We start from the raw sequence: 19724 nt of genomic DNA on the forward strand, positions 1-19724 counted from the left end.
TAGGCACATCTATAGAGACAGAAAGTAGAGGCTGGGGATGGGAATGCAGAGTGACTACTCGTGGGTCACAGGGATGATGGGAATGTTCTCGAATTAGATAGTGGGTGATGGTTGCACAACCTTGTGAATATACTAAAAACCACTAAAGGTTTTAAAGGGTGAATTTTACCATATGTGAATTATATCTCAATAAAACACTATCCAACAGCGTGATGTTGGCTATCTCGTCCACTGAGAGGTCCTGTGTACCACTGTAGAACCCAACCTCTTAAGGAGGAGGAGGAGGAAGAAGAAAAATGGAGATCAAAGACAGACACATGCATCAAGCTCAACCTGGAGCTTGTGTGGACTATGGCTCTTCACTGGCAGCTCTGGGTTACTAGTAATTACCCAGAGCTTTCCACAGGAGGGAAAATGATGACATTTTACCTGCATCTGCACCAGCGTAGTTAGAGAAAAGGAAGGAGAGCAGCTTCAGCGAAGACTTCTGGTACAGCCCGACCACGGTCTCGTTCAGGGGGTCCTTGTTCTTGTCAAGCCAGCCAGTGATGTTGTAGTCCACGGTGCCGGCGTAGTGCACCAGCGAGAAGTGGGCCTCAGCCTTGCCTTTGGCAGGCTTGGGCTTCTGGAAGTTGTTGGACTTGCCCAGGTGCTGGTCATACAGCTTGTTCTTGAAGGAGGTGTCGGTTGCCTTGGGGAACATGCACTCCTCTTCCAGGATGGAGAAGATGCCCATCGGCTGGAAAGAGGATAACGGAGACTCTGCCTCCACACTTAATTGTACCTATCAAGGGCTCCACAGTCTGGAGAAGCCGAAAGAGAACTTCTTGGGGGCTCTCACTCTGGTATTGGCAACACCGGCATGTAAGCTCTGTGAGAGCAAGGCTCTCGTTCCTTTTGGTGGATGATCAAACAGTGCTAGACATACAGTGTGTGCTTAAGTAATATTTTTTGAGCAAAAGAACATAGAATGAAATTATCTGGGTATAAATGAAGCTCACTTCTAGCACTAGATTTACCCAAAAAGTAAAGTTATATACATAGCCACACAATAGCATGAGTAATATTTTAAACAATAATGTCTGGGTTTTTCAGTAGCCACCTTAGGAAGCTAGACTCATTCCAACATGAGCTGTATTCAAAAGGCCATGGGAATTCCTTTTTTAAAAAAGTTAATGTTATCTCCTGTTTTCATAGCAGCATCCTTCCGAGAACTGCACTCACTGTTCCATGATCCCTTCTCCTTGATCTTTGGACAAGTCAAATAGGTAAGAAATGCCACTGTCCTTGCTGGGGTTCCACACATACTTGGGGATAACTGAGCCCTTGGATTTTAATTACTTATGCACCTCTTTAGGTGTTAGAGGAGATCTGGGGCACTCACCCTCTCTGCACAAGGGGATTCAGTTATCAGTCTGAAGGCTCACAGCCTGGGGAAAGAGCATCAGGAGCTCTTATCTTAGCAGAGAAGAGTCAGCAACAAGATGAGGGTCCCCACCCAGTTGCAGCTGTCCCTGGGGAGTAGCATTTCTCTACCTTCTCGATGAGCTCGATGCAGGCAGCCAGGTCCATGCCGAAGTCGATGAACTCCCACTCGATGCCTTCCTTCTTGTACTCCTCCTGCTCCAGCACGAACATGTGGTGGTTGAAAAACTGTTGCAGTTTCTCGTTGGTGAAGTTGATGCACAGCTGCTCCAGGCTGTTGAACTGGGCATGTCAAATACCAAAGCGTTTGAGTGAGTTTGGAAACCACATTGGGGATTCAGCAAAGCCGGCAACAAAGTAGAAGGGTCTTTTCCGGCCAGTTGTTTTGCCCAAACCACTCACATCAAAGATCTCAAAGCCAGCGATGTCCAGGACCCCGATGAAGTACTGCCTGGGCTGCTTGGTGTCCAGCTGCTGGTTGATGCGGGTGACCATCCACAGGAACATCTTCTCGTAGATGGCTTTGGCCAGAGCACCCACCGAGTTGGTCACCTTAAAGAAAGATCACCCACTCAACACTCCAATTAGCGTCTTTACGGCTGCATGAAGTTGAAACAGGAAATTGACATCTTGAAGGTCAAAAGCAGTCGATAAATTGGCAATTTCATATAGTTCAACATAATACTAAATATTTCTTGAGGTATGTGCTCAGCTCATGATTTTCCCCTTTCTCTGAGAACTATCTCATTTGTAAAGACAGTTTTCTAACATCCATGGGCCCCTGGCCACACTTAATCAGACCAGAGGTGAACTTGATCCAGGCTACGTTAATTTGAGCATCTTTCCTGAGAATCTGGAATTGGGATCAAAGGACACTGGTTTCAGTCTCAGGGTGAGTCTGGAAACACAGAGAGGTAAACTTGGGAGCTACGGGGTGGCCATGGGCAGGAGAGGTGGAGAAAGCTTATCTGCCCAGCAAGGGCACAACACAGCAGGGAAACGACAGCCCAGGAGCCCCGGAGAGGGGCTGGAGGGAAGATGCCTGGCTTGGAGGGTTCTGCTTTGCCTGACTCCAGGCCTTTATGCTGTCCAATGGGGGCTCTTTGATTTGCATGCCTTGATTTACCCCTGAGGCCTAAAATGAATTCCCCCTTAATGCTGAAGCTGGTTTCATAGGCATTTCTGATACCTGCAACCAAAAGAACTTTAAGATGATAGATGATGACAATTGCAAAATACCTCAAGCAACTGGATGGAGAGCACCCCCATTACCTGCTGGACATTTTGCCCTTTAGTGACATATTCGTTCCCAACCTTCACGCGAGGACAGCACAAGCCTTTCAGCATTTCCGCAGAATTCAGACCCATGAGGTATCCGGCTTTGTCAGCCACTGAAGGAAGAGGAGAAACAGCACCATGCAAAAGTAGCAGCTGCCTAAGTGTCCACTCAGGCCCTGGCTTCTCCCAGAAATATTTTCTATGATTCTTTTTGATGTTTTCATGTTCTCCTATGTGTACCAGACCTGGGCTTGTCCAACAAAGCTTCAGTCCCATAGTTCAGGGATCCGTGGTTCTTAAGAACTTCTGATTAGCCTCCTAGATGCAACCTTGAACGACGATAGGTTGATCTTGATCTACTGATATTTCAATTTCATAAAAAAGATATTAATTACATAGCAACATTGGAGTCTCATATACATTCAAATTGTATATGAGTAAAGGAGGCGTCATTTGGGCAGCTGGCAATATACATTGGGCACCTTCCAAATTTATGCAAAGTGCCGTGCTAATAGCTGAGAGAGAAATATGAAACCTTGACCCTGCCTTCAGGTGTTTGGTGATGGTCAAAGCAGTTGATTGCTGGCAGTTGCATGTAGTTCACAGGCTATATCATTTTGTGTATCTCAGTGGACATTCATTGACTTTGGGATGGACCTGGCTGCCCACATCGAGCTCATCGAGAAGGTAGAGAAATATTCCTCCCCAGGGACAGATCCTCCTTGGTTTGGACTGTCACCACATTGCTATTTGGGGAGATAAGTTAATAAAAATCCAGCATGGTATTTGTTCAGTACTTAAGCAGAGGTCGAATGTGTGTTTTTTACTCTTTGCTCAAACTATCTCCTCTTCCTGCTTTGCCTGTTTAGGTGAATGGTACCATTATTCTTCTACTAGTCACTTAAACTTGACAGCTTGGGGTGATATATTCTCCTTTCCTCCCCCTAACATGCCTGTGATCAGTCAGGCACCAAGTCCTGCTCATTTCATCCTCAAAATAGCTGGCCTCTCTACCATTTCCGATAGTTGCGACACAGTATCACTGCCAAGAGCCTGGGCTCTCAAGTCAGGCTGCCTGGATTCAGATTTCGGTTTTGCTTCTTTGTGCCTCAGTTTTGCCATCTATAAAATGGGGGACCGTGACAGTATCTATGTTACAGGGCTGTCGTGAAGCATGCCTGGTGCAAATGTTAACTTGGGTTGATGTCATCGCTGACGCCACGAGCTCAGGCCCTTGTTAGAGCCCTCCACTTTCTCTCCTAAACGCTGAAACCACAGCTGCTGGGGCTGGACACCCCAGGTCTGGGATACCTCACCGCCACCCCCTTGGGGAGGTGTGTCAATACGGTCCACCCTTGCTGAGGAGCCTGATGGCACTTTTTCCCAACGTTCCCTATTCTTGGTGAGCCTGGCTGCTGACAGATTAATTTTGGGTTGTCCACATTATTTTCCCTGCTAGTTGGAGAATCAGTGACTTTTGTGGCCTGCCACATCCCTTCTAAACCATTCTAACCATTCCAACCTTCTAACCATTATCCTGGCACTCAAGGCCTTCCTGAACTGATGGCAAAATCGTCACTTTTTAATTCTCATCTCTTACCAACCTGTTGGAGACTAAGACCCTCCACATCCCGACGACTTGTGCTACCCACCCGCCTCGCCCCGGAAAATAGCCTAAGACGAAAATAGCACCCAGCCCTCCAGCTATAGTTCCGAGAAGAATGCATTCCATGACGTGCTTGCTCCAGGGCATGCTACCTGCAATTGTTCCTGACCCCCTGCCAGGTTGAGGTTGAGTGATCAATCACAAACAGCTTCCGATGCCAATAAGACGCTGATTGGGGCTGATTGGCCCACATCCAAGCCTCATCATCCCCCCACTCTATTTTTCTGTTTCTACTTCCTTGTTTCTGTATATAAAACCTACTAAGAATCCAAGTAAAGTAGACCTTGACAACCATTTGCTTAGTCTTGTTCCTTTCTCTCGCCCATCTCTTTCAGGCACGTCCCCCTCGACCCCCGCGAGTAACAGAAGGTCCCTCGGGTTGGGACACCAACCCACTGCACATATCTTGTTTTATAGTAACAGTAGACCTCTCTCTGTCCCTCAGTCCCCATCATATTCCTTCCTCTGTCCCCTTGCTCGTGACATTTCTTCTGCCTGGACTGACCTCTCCCCATTGACACTCAGAATCCTACTCATGCTTCCAAGTCCAAGTCTGTACACCTTCCTCTAGGAAGACTTCCCTGATTACCCCAGTCAGAAGTGTTTCCTGAGTTTCTCTCCTGTTGGTTAGCACTCCCTGGTGTACATGCCATGTATAATCTCCTTCCCTGGAGCATGGGAGGGGGCCGTGACTGTGATGGGATATCACTCCCATAATGAGGTTACTGATCGGTTGACTCTGAATTAATGAGAAGGGAGATTATCCCAGGCAGATCTAAACTAATCAGATGAGCCTTCATAGGATACTGATCGGGTCATGTAGATTTTCCTGGCCTTTAATTCATGGCTGTAGTTCCCTTTTATTGCCTGAGGGTTTACAACATCCTGCTTTACACACTGTGGGGACGTAATCAAAAGGTAGAACTACCAGCAACGACCCATGTTGCCAGCCTTTTATTCAAGGAACTTGTAAGATGCGTTGTGAGAGACAATAAGTCCAGCAAGTAGGACATATGGGGGTGAGGGGGTGTCTGTTCCCCTCTGCTCTATGTCCAGGCCTCTTAGGAGGGAGGCCCAGGGCAATGGTGGGATCAGCAGGTAAGAGTTACAGGAAGCAAGTGTGTTCACTAGATCTTGGTTCAGGGTTAAGTTCAACAGAAGTCAGGGGTGGAAGCGATGAGAGGAAGAAAACTTGGCCCCCACTTTACCAGAGTCCTCATTTAGGCCTGAAGGATTAGGACTGCACTCTGGACATTATCAATAATATGCGCAGAGAGAAAGTGAAGTTCACTTGACAATATTCTTTCACAGAAGTTCACCTTAAAGAAAGAGGTAAACTGAGATGGTGAAAGATGGAGTGGCCGGTGATTATTTATTTGTGAGAATAATGCTTTTTAGTTTTCGAGGATTCCCCACTATAGGAGCCCTTGACTGAGGGAGCAGACTTCCCCAGTGCATGTACGATGAGCTTCAGGCCACACAAATTTGATTTATATAATTTTGGAAGAGCAGCTCTTGAACGCAGTTTATCTCACGTGGCCCAGTTCACGGATGAACTCGGGCAGAGAGTCCAATCCCAGCCCCCTTCCCAGATGCGCTTACCTTCGGTGCCGTCTGGCTCTGCCTGCTCCTCCCGCTGCTTCTGCTTGAACTTCATGTTCCCGTAGTGCATCACGGCTCCCGTCAGCTTGTAGATGCCAACTTTCTCCTCTGAGCTGAAGCCCAGGATGTCAATGGCGCTCTGAGAGAGAAAGGACAGCCAGCACGGTAGGGCTCAGGGATCCGTGTGCAGCTTGTTCCTGGCCTTACCTTTTCTTTTGTTTAGTACATGAGACAGCATTTGCTGGAATAAGTGGATGACAGGTGGGGTGTGGTAAGTTAGGGGTTGAAGATCATTTGTTTAACACGTTTGTGTGGTTGGATGGAAATTATGGGAAGAAAATGTGAATTATCGGTCTTATTCCATAAAATAAGAACTGACTATAGTCTTTCCCCACTATGCATAGATTTGGTAGCTCTTTTCTGGAGGAATTGGGAACCATCGCATGATACTGAGAGAAGGAAATGTCATGGATATTGGCTGAGAAATAGTGGCCAACAGCTGGAGAGTTTGCTTTTGCAGTCCAGGAATTCCAGTGTTGTTCAGACTCAAGACAACAAGCAGAATCGAACATTAGATCTGGAACGGAAGACCATCAAAGATAGTAACATCACTTTTCAAATGAGAAAGGGGTACACATTTGCAGAGCCCTTTCTATGTGCTAGGCACTGGGTAGGCACCATCTGTATGCTATCTCATTACATCTCCATTAGGACCTTCTAGGTGTAGAGATTTTTCCAAATTTCCAGGTGAGGAACTGAGGTTCTATGTGGGTAAGCAACCTGCCCCAAGTCATACAGGGAGGATGTGGTAAGCCTGGGGACTGGAGGTTTAAAGGGCTGCGTCACTTCAAACCCTACAGTAGTTGCTGGTTTGGTTTTATAGCCACTTTGCCCATCTTCTACTATAAAAGTTTCAACTACAAACATTCTTCTCTGGGGTATTACGTATTGATTACACAGCAGGGTTTGGAAACATGTCTGGACATGTCTGTTGAAACATGTCTGGACATGTCTGGTGAGCCGGTAGGATAGACCTCGTGCATCAGCGGGGCGGTATGGAAGAGTGAGGCAGTCCTGGACTAGCGCCCGCTTTGGGAGGAAGAGCCTGTGTGAAGAGCTGACTGATGGGGCAGAGATTCTGAGCCCATCATGGCCATCCCTTAAATTCAAATCCCATCTCAGGAAGGCATATTTTTGCCCTAGGGAGAGGTCGCTGTAGGTTAAAGGAGAAAGAACTCTCGCTAAGCACTGAGAGAGCCAGGTGAGAGCATGACTGCCTGGGGAGCTCTTGGAGAATGTCATCTTTGGGGGAGGAGGGCGTTCTCCCTGTGCTTGGCCACAAACCATCACTCAGGAGGAGCTCCGTGAGAGGCAGGAGCAACAGCAGCCCCTGGCAGCAAAGCATCCACAGAGAGGACATGAGACACCTCTGGTGACTTAGAATTCCTTAGAAGGACCTGTCTTGGGGGCTGGAGGCCTTGCATCAGTCATTAGCCTGGCCCTTTCTGTGCTCACAAATCAGTGAAGACCGGAGACACATGTTTAAAAATATCGAAAAACTGTTAAATTGAATTTGGTCTCAGTCTGCCTCTGTGTGTGGTGAACTGTAACCTCACTTAGTACATAAACAAACCGTCACCTAACTGAGACTATATGCTTGCACCAACTAGCTGAGTCTCAGCCAATGACTGGCTGCCAGCTGATCAGACCATGCCCATACAGGGCAAAGGCCTCAAGCACCGTGCTCAAGTAAGGCGAACGTGGGGCTGCAACCAAGCAAGCTGTTCGGTGCGTCAATTCCTTTTTCTGTCTATAAATGCTGCCTGCCTGCCTGGCTTGCTGGCCGGAGCTCTCCGAACCTCTCCTTATTCTGAGCGCTGTCTGATTCATGAATCATTCTTTGCTCAGATAAACTCTGCTAAATTTAATTTGCCTGAAGTTTTTCTTTTAACCTAACTAGACTTTAAGATAACTGAAGTTACTTTGATTATGAACATTTTTTATTTGCCTTAAAAAGATTAGCATCACCTGGAAAAGTCACCAGATGAAGGCTAAGAAGCTAGTCATGGGGCACTGTCCCCAGGATGATGAGCAAGACCCTTTTCCACAAGCTCTTGCGGCTTCGATGAGGGTAGGGACAGCACAGGTGGAGATGAATTGCTCAGAGATTGCATATTTTAATTAAAAATGCAAGTTCTGGGGTTAGGCAGACCTGGGCTTAAACACACAGTCATTTACAAACTGTGGCTTCAGGAAAATCATGTACTTTTCTGAGACTCAGCTTCCACATTTGTGAACTGGGGACACGAGTGGTACCAGAGGAGCCAGAGGAGCATTTGAGGCTAAAATGAGATAATGCAGGTAAAGCCATCTATCTCGGTGCCTGCCGCATGTAAGTGCTCAATAGAGTCAGATATTGTTATTGTTATTATGATTATTAATCCTGCAGCTACCCTCCAAAGATAAAGGCCACAGGCCTGACAGGTGCACTGAGGAAGTGGGTGCCCAAGGAGAGCCTTAGGTGGTAGGTAGAAAGAAAAATGGAGAGACTGGCTTTTCCCCCTGCTTTATGTTTTATTTTGGTTTTTGTATTTTCTAAATTTTCTTGAAGAATCACGTAGATGGCTTTGTAACTTGAAAATTTCCAACAAATGTTAAAGACCCTATAAATGCAAAAATTTATCCCAATTAAAATGCTGGGAAATAGAACTGAAGGCCTGCTTGGGGAACCTTCTGGATATCAATTTTGGAATCTTGTGCAGAGGAGCTAAGCAGGGAGGGGGGCAATCTTACACATTCTCTGAGCTCTCGGTCTCTGAGCTCCTGGGTCTAAACACGTATGATGCTTGGATCCCAGTTTTCCCACTGGTCCGCTAAGTGCCTCTCAGTCCACAAGCTCGACAATTCTGCGTGTAAACACGGAAAGAAGTAACATGCTTACGTCAGTTGCCAACAGTTCTTCGCTGTCGTCAATACTGGCCACTGTGACCTCGCCTTGGCTCACGAAGGGGAAGTCGAAGGGGTTGGTGGAAATCAGAAGCAGGTCTGGGAAACACAAGATCTTCTTAACATCTTACGCACAACTCACCCTGGGGTTTTGTCCAATGTCGCTGATTTTGAAGATAGGAACGGTATCTGGAGGGCTTACCAATTAGTTCTGGCTTCTTGTTTGACATGATTTGGTAAAAAATATGGTAGCTTCTCTCACTGGATAACTGAAACGTCACTCTGGATTTTTCTAAGAGATCTAAGGTAACAAAAAAAAAATGGGATTCTTTTTGTCATCTGTGTGGCCAAATGCCAAGGTTATTTGTAGAGTGTCTGGACTTACAGGTTTCAATATCCGCTGATGCTAGCTTTCCAGTGGCTCCAAAATGAATCCGAATGAACTTGCCCTGTTCAATAGTAGATGGAAAGTAATACAGTTATTTGACTTATACGATTCTGTGGCTGGCCTCCATGGGCACTAGCTCGGACGGGTGGGAAGTGATGCCAGACAGAGCATGAGTACTTCCCTCCTCCCTGCTTGCCAGCACCCGGAGTCCCCAAGCTGGGTCGGCCACCACTCAGGTAGCTCTACTCAAGCACCTGGTCCTGTTCCTACAGCTCAGGGGATGCCTGTAGCTTCCCTCTCTGGCCCTCTTCCTGGGCCCACGTCATTCTTGACTGATTCCTTGGTTTTTATCTTGCTCTGTTATATCTGGATTCCCAAACTCTTCATAATGCCTTTGAGTTGATAACCTGGTTGTATTGTCTATCTGACATTTTTTTGGGAGGTGAAATTTTATGTGTGTGTGTGTGTGTACCCCCTTCTTATATTATCTGCTTAGTTGGTTCTCTACCACACTGTTAGCAAATTTGAGGACAAAAATGTTGCCTTGCTTGTTTACCCACAGAGTCTGAAATGTGGTCTTTACTCAACAATATTCTCAATATTTTCTCAATATTTTCTGAAGGAAGCAAAGGAAAAGTTAGTGAAGGGTCAGTGGAGATTTGCGTGAATTGCAAGTGTTGGGTCTTCAGTATTTTTAGCTGCTTAATGGAAGTCGATGGAAGTCACTCTTAGCCTACAAATGTTTGGAAGGTAGAGGGAGGAACAGAATAACTAGAATGACTGTGACTCCTGGGTCAGGGCCCAGAGGAGAGGTCTATGGACTCAATGAGAGGGGCTGATAACAGGAGTGCCTGAAGGCATGTCTTCCACTTTAAGCCGCAGTCAGCTTAGTGCAATGACCAACTTGGTTCAGGCATGTGTAACATGCCTTGGCCCTGCAACATGCCCCCAGACCTCCCACAAAGAAGAGGAGTTTAGCTGTGCACCCAGAAAGACAGAGGTGCAAATGGCAATGCAAAAGGTACAAAGTGTGTAATCAAGGAAAGAAAGGTCAGGGCTCAGAGCCATAGTCCTTGATAGATGCATCTACTTTCTCACTGATAACCATTTCATCTTTGAGGTGTGACAATAAAATGTGAGCTTGAGATTAGGCAACTACGACGTGTGTGAAGCTCTGATGCACTTTTGCAACCATAGGCATAAATGAGAGCTTCACCTCTTGAGTACTTGCTCCACTGGCCAGTGAAATGAAACAGAGGGGTGGATGTTCCTTTGCCAGTGTGGAAGTAAATACCTCTTCTGTTGAGCCAATCTTAAGTGAAATGTAGAAGGATGGGGCATAGCCTTCAGTATCAATCCAGTCCCAGTTTTTGAGCTCTTCTCCTACCTTCACTGCTCCCAACGCCTACTAGACTGGAGGAAGTCAAACTTGCTAGCTTTATGCACACTAAGGTTTTTGTAGCTAAGTCAACGGATATTGTCCAATGGACTTTTACATTTTAAAATGTTTCTACACAGAGAGACCCATTTTGGCATAAAAGAACTGCTAATTATGGAATTTGAATCTCTGTGAGTGGCTCCAGGGCTCTGTGAGGTGATATTGACTAGTTAGGGAAGTGCAGCTGAATCATCCCTCTGATGGAAAGAACTCCAAATGTTCTTCAAAGTGCATCAAAATATTCCAGGTGGGTAGATTGATCTGAATCATTTGGCCCGGTATATTCTAATTTATGTGGCAATTTTTCATATCCAGCATTTCAAGGGAAGGTATGGTTTTTTGGGGATAGTTAAAAATTGGACTGGATCTTACAAATCTTGAGGAGTTGTCATTCCTCACAGTTTTGGCATTTCCAAAGGCTTCCAGCAGCGGGTTGGCCTGAATGATCTGATCCTCCAGGGTTCCCTAGCAACAAACAAGAAGAGGAAAGGAGAGAACTTCGGACCATTTTCTGAAGTAGCCCCTTGGTGACTCAAAAGTGTGGGTGCTCTGGGCAGGGCCCAGGGACAGATGTAGACCAGCCTCCCCTGGTGGCTAGTGCAGAACCCACAGTCCCCGTCCCACCCACCAAAGGAGTCTTCAAGGTCCCATCCCAGAAGGGCTCTTGTTAGTACAGCATTCAAGTGACTTCCGGTCATGCCAGATTCCAGGCTGGAACATCACCCTCTCTGTCATGACATCCAGACTGCCTTTCTGATAACATTTCATATAAATCATGGAACATGTACCTCTGTTACCTCATGCATGTGACCTACCTAACATCACAGACATTTGTATTCAGGAGAACTAGAATGTGAGCAATGCAAGTGACCTAAGAGATGATACGACAGCAATAGTCATTCTCAGAAAAGTTTTTTAAGTAGCAAAAAATATTTTATCAGAGTTACTATTCAGAGGTCCACCACAGAAAGCAGGGTTTTCACCCTGACCTCCATGACTACTTATCCTTCTGGTCCAGAGCAATTTGGAAACTTGTGGCCCCTGGACTAGCAGCCTGAACACTACCTGGGAACATGTTGAAATGTAAAATATGAGATCCCACCTTAGACCTACACAATCAAGAACTCTGGGCCTGGGACCCCACTGTCCCTTGTGAAGAAGGCCTCTTGTTGATCCTGATGTGTGCTCCAGTTTGAGAGCCACAGGTGTGACCAATTCCTTCTCCAGAGGAGCATGTGGAGTTGGTCAAGGTCACTTAGCTGTTGCTAAGAACCCAAGTCCACTCGGGTGGAACCACTTCTTGCTTTGCCCCAAGAGATAATGTACTATAAGAAATATATATTTTGGTCTTCGTCTAGTTTCCTGGTACGCAGCTCCTAAAACCCTTGGAATCTCTGAAGTGGTAAGTGTCGTTTTCTGTGCCAAGGAGAAGACTTTATAGGTGGGGGCTCCTGGATAGCTTCAGGTGGGGAAGGTTGCCAGTGGAACCAACCATATGGTTAGAAGGTTGGAAATTTCAGCCCCACCCATTACCTCGGGGGAGGAAGAGGGCTAACAGTTGAGTCAATCAACAATGGTCAATGGTTTAATCTATCATGTCTATGTAACGCAGCCTCCATAAAAATCCTACACAAAGGGGTTTTGGGGAGCTTCCAGGTGGGTGGGCACATGGAGGTGCTGGGAGGGTGGTGTGTCCGGAGAGGGCATGGAAGCTCCACCCCCTCCCCATACCTTGCCCTGTACATCTTTTCCATTTGACTGTTCCTAAGTTGTATCCTTTATAATAAACTGGTAAGTGTAAGTAAAGTGTTTCCCTGACTTCTAAGAGCCGTTCTAGTAAATTATAGTGAGAACCCCCCAATTAACAGCCCGTTGGTTACAAGTTCAGGAGGCCTGGACTTGTGACTGGTATCTGAAGTGGGGTTAGTCTTGTGGGATTGAGCCCTTAACTTGTGGGAGGTGACTCTCTATCTCCAAGTAGTCAGTGTGAGAATTGAGTTGAATTGTAGGACACCCAGTTGGTGTCCACGGAGAACTGGAGAATTGCGAGGTGTGGCAAAACCCTGTACATTTGGTGTCAGAAGTGTTCTGTGCAAGGCATTAGAGAGGAGAAACAGAGTTTTTCTTACCTATCCATCTCTGCTGAGCACATGCCTTACATACACTTGGTGCTCAATCAGTCTTTCAATCACACTCATTCCAACAAGCCCCCAGGGGCAGGCAGCTGCTCACCTGCATTTTTCCGGGCTGCGACTCTTTCTTCTTGTCCCCAGTGACTGCAATTGTTGCAAAGTACTGGATGACACGCTTGGTGTTCACCGTTTTCCCAGCCCCAGACTCTCCACTGTGGAGTTAAAAGGAAGGGGATAAAGGAGAGCGGAAGAGACAGCACTGGTGTCCAAGTCATTGTGCTGCAAACACGGGTTACTCACGTGATGAGGATGGACTGGTTGTCTCGATCTAGAAATGCAGAAGAAAGCAAAACAAATCAAATAAACAACGAACAGAATATAGTAATAGGGCAACATCGGGGATGGTTAGAAAACATGGGCTCTAGTTAATGGCTTTAATGATTTGGGCATGCCTAATCTCCTTTGGGACAATTTGTGCAGGTTTCTCAAATGTAGGATGTGCAACACGAGCGGCCTGGGAAGGGAGCAGTGGGTCCTGCAGTGTAAAAGTCACCCATGTTCGTAGATCTGTAATTGCTTGCCAGCCAGCACTGTCTCATCTCCCTTTTTAACAAAGAAAGCCAGTCTCAGGTTCAGAGCCTGAGGGAGGCCACAGCTTCTAATTAGAATTTATAGGCACTGATGGATTGTCATTGCATTTTCCTTTTTTGTTTACCTTCTTCATGTGGAAAGTGACGATGGTTTTCCATCTATAATACTGCATGGATTGAATTGCATCCCCCTAACATTCATATATTGAAGTGCTAATGCCCAATATCTCAGAATAAGACTTTATTTGAAAATGTGGTGTAAATGAGATGCAGGTGTAATTAGTCAAGACGAGGGCCTAAGCCGGCATGACTCGTGTCCTCATAAACAGAGGAAAGGTGGCGACAATGCGCACAGGGAGAATGTCACGTGAAGCTGAAGGCAGGGAGCAGGTGATGCTTCTGCAAACCAAGGAATGCCGAAGCTTTCTCTAGCAAACCACGGGAGTTAGGAGGGAGGCAGGGGACAGAGTCTCCCTCACAGCCCTCAGAAGGAACGGACCCTGCAACACCCGGATCTCAGACTTCTAGTCTCTCGGACTGTGAGATGGCAAAGTTCTGCTTTTTAAGCCACCTAGTCTGTGACACTCTGTTATAGCAGCCATAGCAAACTAATGGAAATAGAGATATCATGTTAACCTTCCCTTTATAATTAATGTAACTTTAATAAATTTAATGAAAAATATTAATATTAAATTTGCAGAAATGGCAAGGATTGTGACTGTAAGACAGAAATGACGGGAGTGTGGGCACCATTGTATTCGATGATTTTTAAAGCATCTGCAGATCTCAAATGCTAGTGTCTATGCCAAATCAATTCGGGCGAAAATTGAACAGACAGACTTGATAATAGGCATAACGGCATGAGAATTTTATTACCATATCTCTACTTCCAATGCCATTCTGGAAATTTAGGAAGGGAAAGCGGAGTCCGAGTGTGGGAAAGAAGGCAGATGAAGGGACACTGCTGTACCCATTTCTCCAACTTTGCGTTCCCTAAGTGGCTACTAATATAGTTTCTCTTCCGAGTGTGTCCATATCAGGGGTTCTTTGGAGGTAGGGCCGGGGTATCTCCTTGTCTTCCACACTCCCCCAAAGAAGCATGAGCCAAGTGTGGCTCCAGCTAAGTGTGACCTTGGCCGAGCCATGCACTGTGATTGGTAGTGGAAGATGCTGTTCCCCAGGTTTTCCGTTTCCAAATCACCTGAGTCTCCTGAGATCGCTTTGATCATTGGTCATTCAGGTGACAAAGCCTGTCAAGGGCTTGAATAATTTACAAAGAACAACTTCAAACAATATGAATCAAAGAACTGACTGACCGGTCAGCATGAACTGATAGGCGTTGTCGGAGATGGAGAAGATGTGGGGCGGGGCCTCCTGGCGCTTCTTGCCTCGGTAGGCCGTCACCACCTCGGGGTTGTACACCGGCAGCCACTTATAGGGGTTGACGGTGACACAGAAGAGGCCTGAGTAGGTCTGGGGAAATCAGAAAATTCAACGTGGATCTTGCTTTTTTGTTCAGAGAAATAAACAAAATAAAAAGAGATGTTGCAGGCCACTCACGTAGATCATCCAGGCTGCGTAGCGCTCTTTGAGGTTGTACAGCACGGCCGGCTCGTGCAGGTGAGTCATCATGGCCATGTCCTCGATCTTGTCAAATTTGGGGGGGTTCATGGGGAACACCTGGTCACTGTTCAGAGTGAGGGTCTGGGTGTGGGAGGAGAAGCAGGAGTTGAGTGGGAGAGCCAGCGATCCACACCCTACTGTACCGGAGTGGTGGGAGTAGTGAGATATCATGGAGCAATTACCCCATTACCATGGATAACCTTATGGACAATTTCCATGTGCCCTGAGATGATCCACAAATAATTGTTTTTGACAAATCTGGTCACACTCCATAACCCATTCTGGCCTGCTGTCCCCAGTCACCCTGCAGCAGTATGCACCAGGATGGGCACCAGGACCGGGTTACAGGTGTGCAGAGCCTCAGAGCCTTTTGGCCCTCAGGGTGGCCAGATGGGGCTTAGGTAGCCGAGGCCAGGGCAGGCTGTCCACCCTATTTGCTGTCAGTACTGTGATGAAACCAAGGTTGGAAGGTTAGAACTGCTCCAATGTGTTCTTTGGGTTTCCACCTAAGTACTCCTGCTTATCTTCATAAGTTTAGAAAACTTTAAATCTCATCTCAGGTGCCAGCTCTTCCATGCCCTGTTTCCTCTCTCCCCGGTTGCTTCAAGGCTCCTATAATTCTTTGTACTTCTGCTCTAATAGTTAAAACATCTGGATTTGCATCATGGTTCATGGATAATAATATTTTGAGACTGTTACTTAATTTTTCTCCCCTTGGTGTTTTTCCTGCCTCTATCTCCCTTACAAGCACACAGCTGGCCCTCTGCTCCATCACTCAGGAGAGGTGGAAAATAGGACAGAAAAGAGAAAGAGCCTTAAAGACTTTCTGGATTTTGTTTTCTAAGAGCCTACGTCCTTAGTAAGGGTTTTACAGAAAAGGTAAAAGGAAAGGGATTTTCTGGTATAGACCAAGTGTCTTGAGGAAGGGAGGTCCTCTTGTCCCACCACTCTAGACTAGACAGGGACAGCCAGGGTAGCAGAAGGGGAGGTAGAAAAGTCTATGTATCCTGAACCTTTAGGCAATGGGACTTTTTTTCTTAACAGATCATCCAGGGGGGAGTGGGTGCCCAGTACTGTGTAAGGTTCTGAAAATCTGACACAATGCTGAGGTTGTGGGGACCCCAAGAGTAACTGAAAAAATCATTTCCAGCCCAGTGTAAAGGGGCTGAAATCAGAGGTTAAGTTCAATAATAAAAATAAAAGCAAGATCTGTCTCACATGCCCGAGTTTGTGAACTGAGACACGTACCTGCCATACACATTGTGATGCTTACACTAGATGGTAAATTAGGGAAAGCAGGTGTTGAGATTTCCTATATTTCCAAAGTGGCCAACACTGTGACCTACACCTGGTGGGTGTCCAGTAAGCACTGAACAGCACACAGTAATTCTCTGTGTTAAATGAGGCAATGCCTTTGAGCTTCCTCTGAAAGAATCACTCTGCAGCCCAGAGAGCTATATTTGGTCAGCCCATCCTGAAGGAAACAGCATCACCCCCTCCCTTAAACAGTCCAATCTCTCCTACCCTCACCTGCCACTTTCCTCCAAATCAAACACCACAAAACCCCTGAAAGCCCAAGTCCTAGGAGAAGGAAAGAGGCAGGAGCAAAGGTGCAAGCCATAGCAGCTTCCACCTGCTACTTCACTGCACAGCGGACAAACTATTCATACATTCTGTTCAGACTTCAATTTGCTACAGACCAGCATGCAATTTCTAATCATCTGCTCCAAAAGTAAACGAGGATGCCCATATTATCAAAGACAAAATCAACACTTACCCGGTCATCCAGGGTCTTGACTGTGACTTTGTCATTTTCCCTGCTCTCGATCATACCTTTCACGTACATTTCTTTATCATCCACTGCAAAGCAGGCTTTCTTAGAATCGAACGGGCGATTCTGAGCCTCGATTCTCTCCTTCTCTGGTTTCCGGAGGTAGGGAGCTGCTTCTCCAAAAATGGCCATCTCTGCATCGGAGCTCATGACTGCAGGGGGCTGGGAAGACAGGGGTGGGGAGGCGGGCTGCTGAGTCTTGCACTTTGGTAACTACTGAATCTGCAGGGCCCCTGCTTGTTATTTCCATTCAGACAGGGGCCAGATTCACAGGCTCCCAGGATTAACCTAGGCCCTGAGATATCTACAGCCAGGTCAAGGAGCTCGGAGTGAGTAAGTGGGAATGAGCTAAAGGGGATATTTTATTCTAAGAAAAAAACCAAGATGGTTGAGTGTCAATTTGGGCACTATCTCTTAGTTCAACCCCACATGTACAAGTCTGAATCAATTAAAGCCAAGATGAGCCCAGTAGAAGAGGCTCCAGGTAGCACTTTCTAAATTGTCCATCCTATTTGTGCCCTGTCACCTGAAAATTGTAAAGAGCATCTGAACATAGTTATTGAAATGCTGATAATTCCTAATGGATATTTCAGACAGCCTAGTGGAAAGTAAATGACCTGAACACGGATTTGTCACACTTGTTAGGTAGCAAGGTGATGGAGGCATGAAAGCCCGGGCTTGTGAACCCTCCCCATGGGCCCCAAACAGTCAGTAGGTCTGGGGTGGGTCCTGAAAATTGGCATTTTTAACAAGTTCCCAGGTGCTGCTCCTGGTCAGGAACCACACCCCGAGAATGGCTCAAGTCTGGTCCTGAACGGTTGCATCAGCATCAGCAGGAGTTTGTTGGAAAGTGCAGATCTGAGACCCACCCCAGGTTGTCGAATCAGAACCTGCATTTTAACACGATCCCTAGGTGATTTCCATGCACAGCTGGGAAGTACTGGCTCAGTGCCACGGTCTCCAAATTTTAATTGAGTGTGGCAGTGTCAGGGTGTGACAAACACTGTTTAATTGGATTAATACTTGCCTTGAAACTCCCTGCATGGTGTGTGTGTGCATGTGTGTGTGTGTGTGCATGTGTGTGTGTGTGTGGAAAGGGCTTATATTAAAATAATTCTCTCTCTTTCATATCTTTTGTGTCCATCTCTCTTAAACTATCTCCCTTTTTTGGCCTTTTATGTATTTTACCTTCTTCTTTTTTCCCCTTACTTATGTAATGTTATTTTCCCTTCTTAGAAGCCAGGAAATCCATCTTAAAGTCTGAGCACTGACCTTGGTCAAACCATGTAAATTCTCTGGGCCCCAGTCTCTGCCAACTCATAAAGCAGCAGCCAGCCCAGCTCCTGTCTGGTTCCTGCGGTCTGCGTGATCCCGTGTCCCTCCTCTGCATGTGTATTCGTATTTTCCTGCCCTGCGTTTGCTTCTCCCGCTCCCTCTTTGGACCTCTTTTCCCTCAACTCCTCTCCTTGTTTCCATCCCATCTCTGCTCCCTTTCTTCCTTTCTTTTGCTGCCCACATATTCTCCCATAGCTGAAAAATAAAGTTAAATTACACACACACACACACCTCTCCTTTGCTCTCCTAAGAAACAGTTCATATTTATCCCCATATTTTTAAATTTCAGAATATTGTAGGGGCCCATCAATACATGAGTGGATTAATAAAATGTGGTATATGCATGCCATGGGGTTCTGCTCAGCCACAAAGAATGATGGTGATCTAACACCTCTTGTATTATCCTAGATAGAGCTGGAGCCCATCCTCTGAAGTGAAGTATCACAAGAATGGGAAAACAGTTCATATTTTCAAAATAAGGTCTTCTATGTTCTCTTTACAAAGTGGGAAAGTTGAGCAGGTTATAGTTCTCTCTCCTTCATCTTACCCTTTATGAAATCGCTCTTCACTGGTAACTGGTCATTGTTTAAATATCTCTTCCTGTGATTCCGCAGAGTTCTAGCATACAGAAAGAGAGGCATCTGCTTCCTGCTGGGCCTTATTCAGACAAGTTGCATTTTCACTTTACTTTGGCCAGTGGCTCTGCTGAACCATCTGTGGGCTCACGGTTAAGTTTTCATAGTGAGAGACTGGAATCCAATAGAGCACCCACAAAGAGGGCTCCTGGCCTGCAGCCATTGTGCTGCATTAGATTTTTTCAGTTATAACCTGGAGGATGAGGAAGAATTCACCAGCGTTGTTTTTCCTTTTCATTTCTCTGAAGGTAGTTCCTAGAGGCGTGGCTTAAGCAGATTTCACTACAGCAGCAGTTCTTAAACTTTGTGGTCTCAGGACTCCTTCACACTCTTCAAGTAAATTACTGAGAATCCCATGAGCCTTGGTTTATGTAAGTCGTATCTATCAATATTTATCATATTAGAAATTAAAACTTAGAAAATTAAAACATATTCATTAATTCATTCAAAATTACTATTAACAAGATGGCAGACAAGGGACATCACTTGTCGGACCGTCCCGATGGGAAGGCAGGATGTCAGATAGAGGAGAGGGGAGAAGAGTCACAGCTCAGGAGTGGATCACAGAGACAGAGAGACGATAGATGGCTGGGGACCATATGGAGAAAAACCGTGAAGCCAAGAAGGAGGAAGATAAAGCAGAGAAAATATCAGGAAGGATCAAACTCAGAGGAGGTCGGAGCCCAGTGAAAGGGTGAGGGGGGATTTGCCTCCCTCTCCTGCGTGCCTTTGGTGGACAGCGGGGCACTAACTTTACTGAGGGCTCTTCCATGCTCTGTGAGACCAGCCACAGCAACAAATAAGGAATAGTGGGGTAAACTAGCACGTCTCAGTA

At 46.2% G+C, this 19724-nt stretch overlaps 1 protein-coding gene across 1 annotated transcript in view; it reads right to left on the reverse strand.

Annotated features, from left to right (window-relative positions):
• MYH13 (myosin heavy chain 13) overlaps window positions 1-17069 on the reverse strand; it is a 96138-nt gene extending 79069 nt beyond the window's left edge. The window contains exons 1-14 of the mRNA XM_075993897.1: window positions 16866-17069; window positions 15026-15169; window positions 14782-14938; window positions 13176-13203; window positions 12976-13087; window positions 11116-11208; window positions 9303-9366; window positions 9120-9218; window positions 8913-9016; window positions 5972-6110; window positions 2698-2816; window positions 1828-1977; window positions 1537-1707; window positions 430-739 (exon numbers count right to left, since the gene is read on the reverse strand). Coding sequence (XP_075850012.1) covers window positions 430-739; window positions 1537-1707; window positions 1828-1977; window positions 2698-2816; window positions 5972-6110; window positions 8913-9016; window positions 9120-9218; window positions 9303-9366; window positions 11116-11208; window positions 12976-13087; window positions 13176-13203; window positions 14782-14938; window positions 15026-15169; window positions 16866-17069 — 1894 coding nt within the window. The remainder of the gene's footprint in view (window positions 1-429; window positions 740-1536; window positions 1708-1827; window positions 1978-2697; window positions 2817-5971; window positions 6111-8912; window positions 9017-9119; window positions 9219-9302; window positions 9367-11115; window positions 11209-12975; window positions 13088-13175; window positions 13204-14781; window positions 14939-15025; window positions 15170-16865) is intronic.
• Between the last annotated feature and the right edge of the window lie 2655 nt (window positions 17070-19724).

Source organism: Microcebus murinus, chromosome 18 (genome assembly GCF_040939455.1).
Source record: "Microcebus murinus isolate Inina chromosome 18, M.murinus_Inina_mat1.0, whole genome shotgun sequence".
NCBI lineage: Eukaryota > Metazoa > Chordata > Mammalia > Primates > Cheirogaleidae > Microcebus > Microcebus murinus.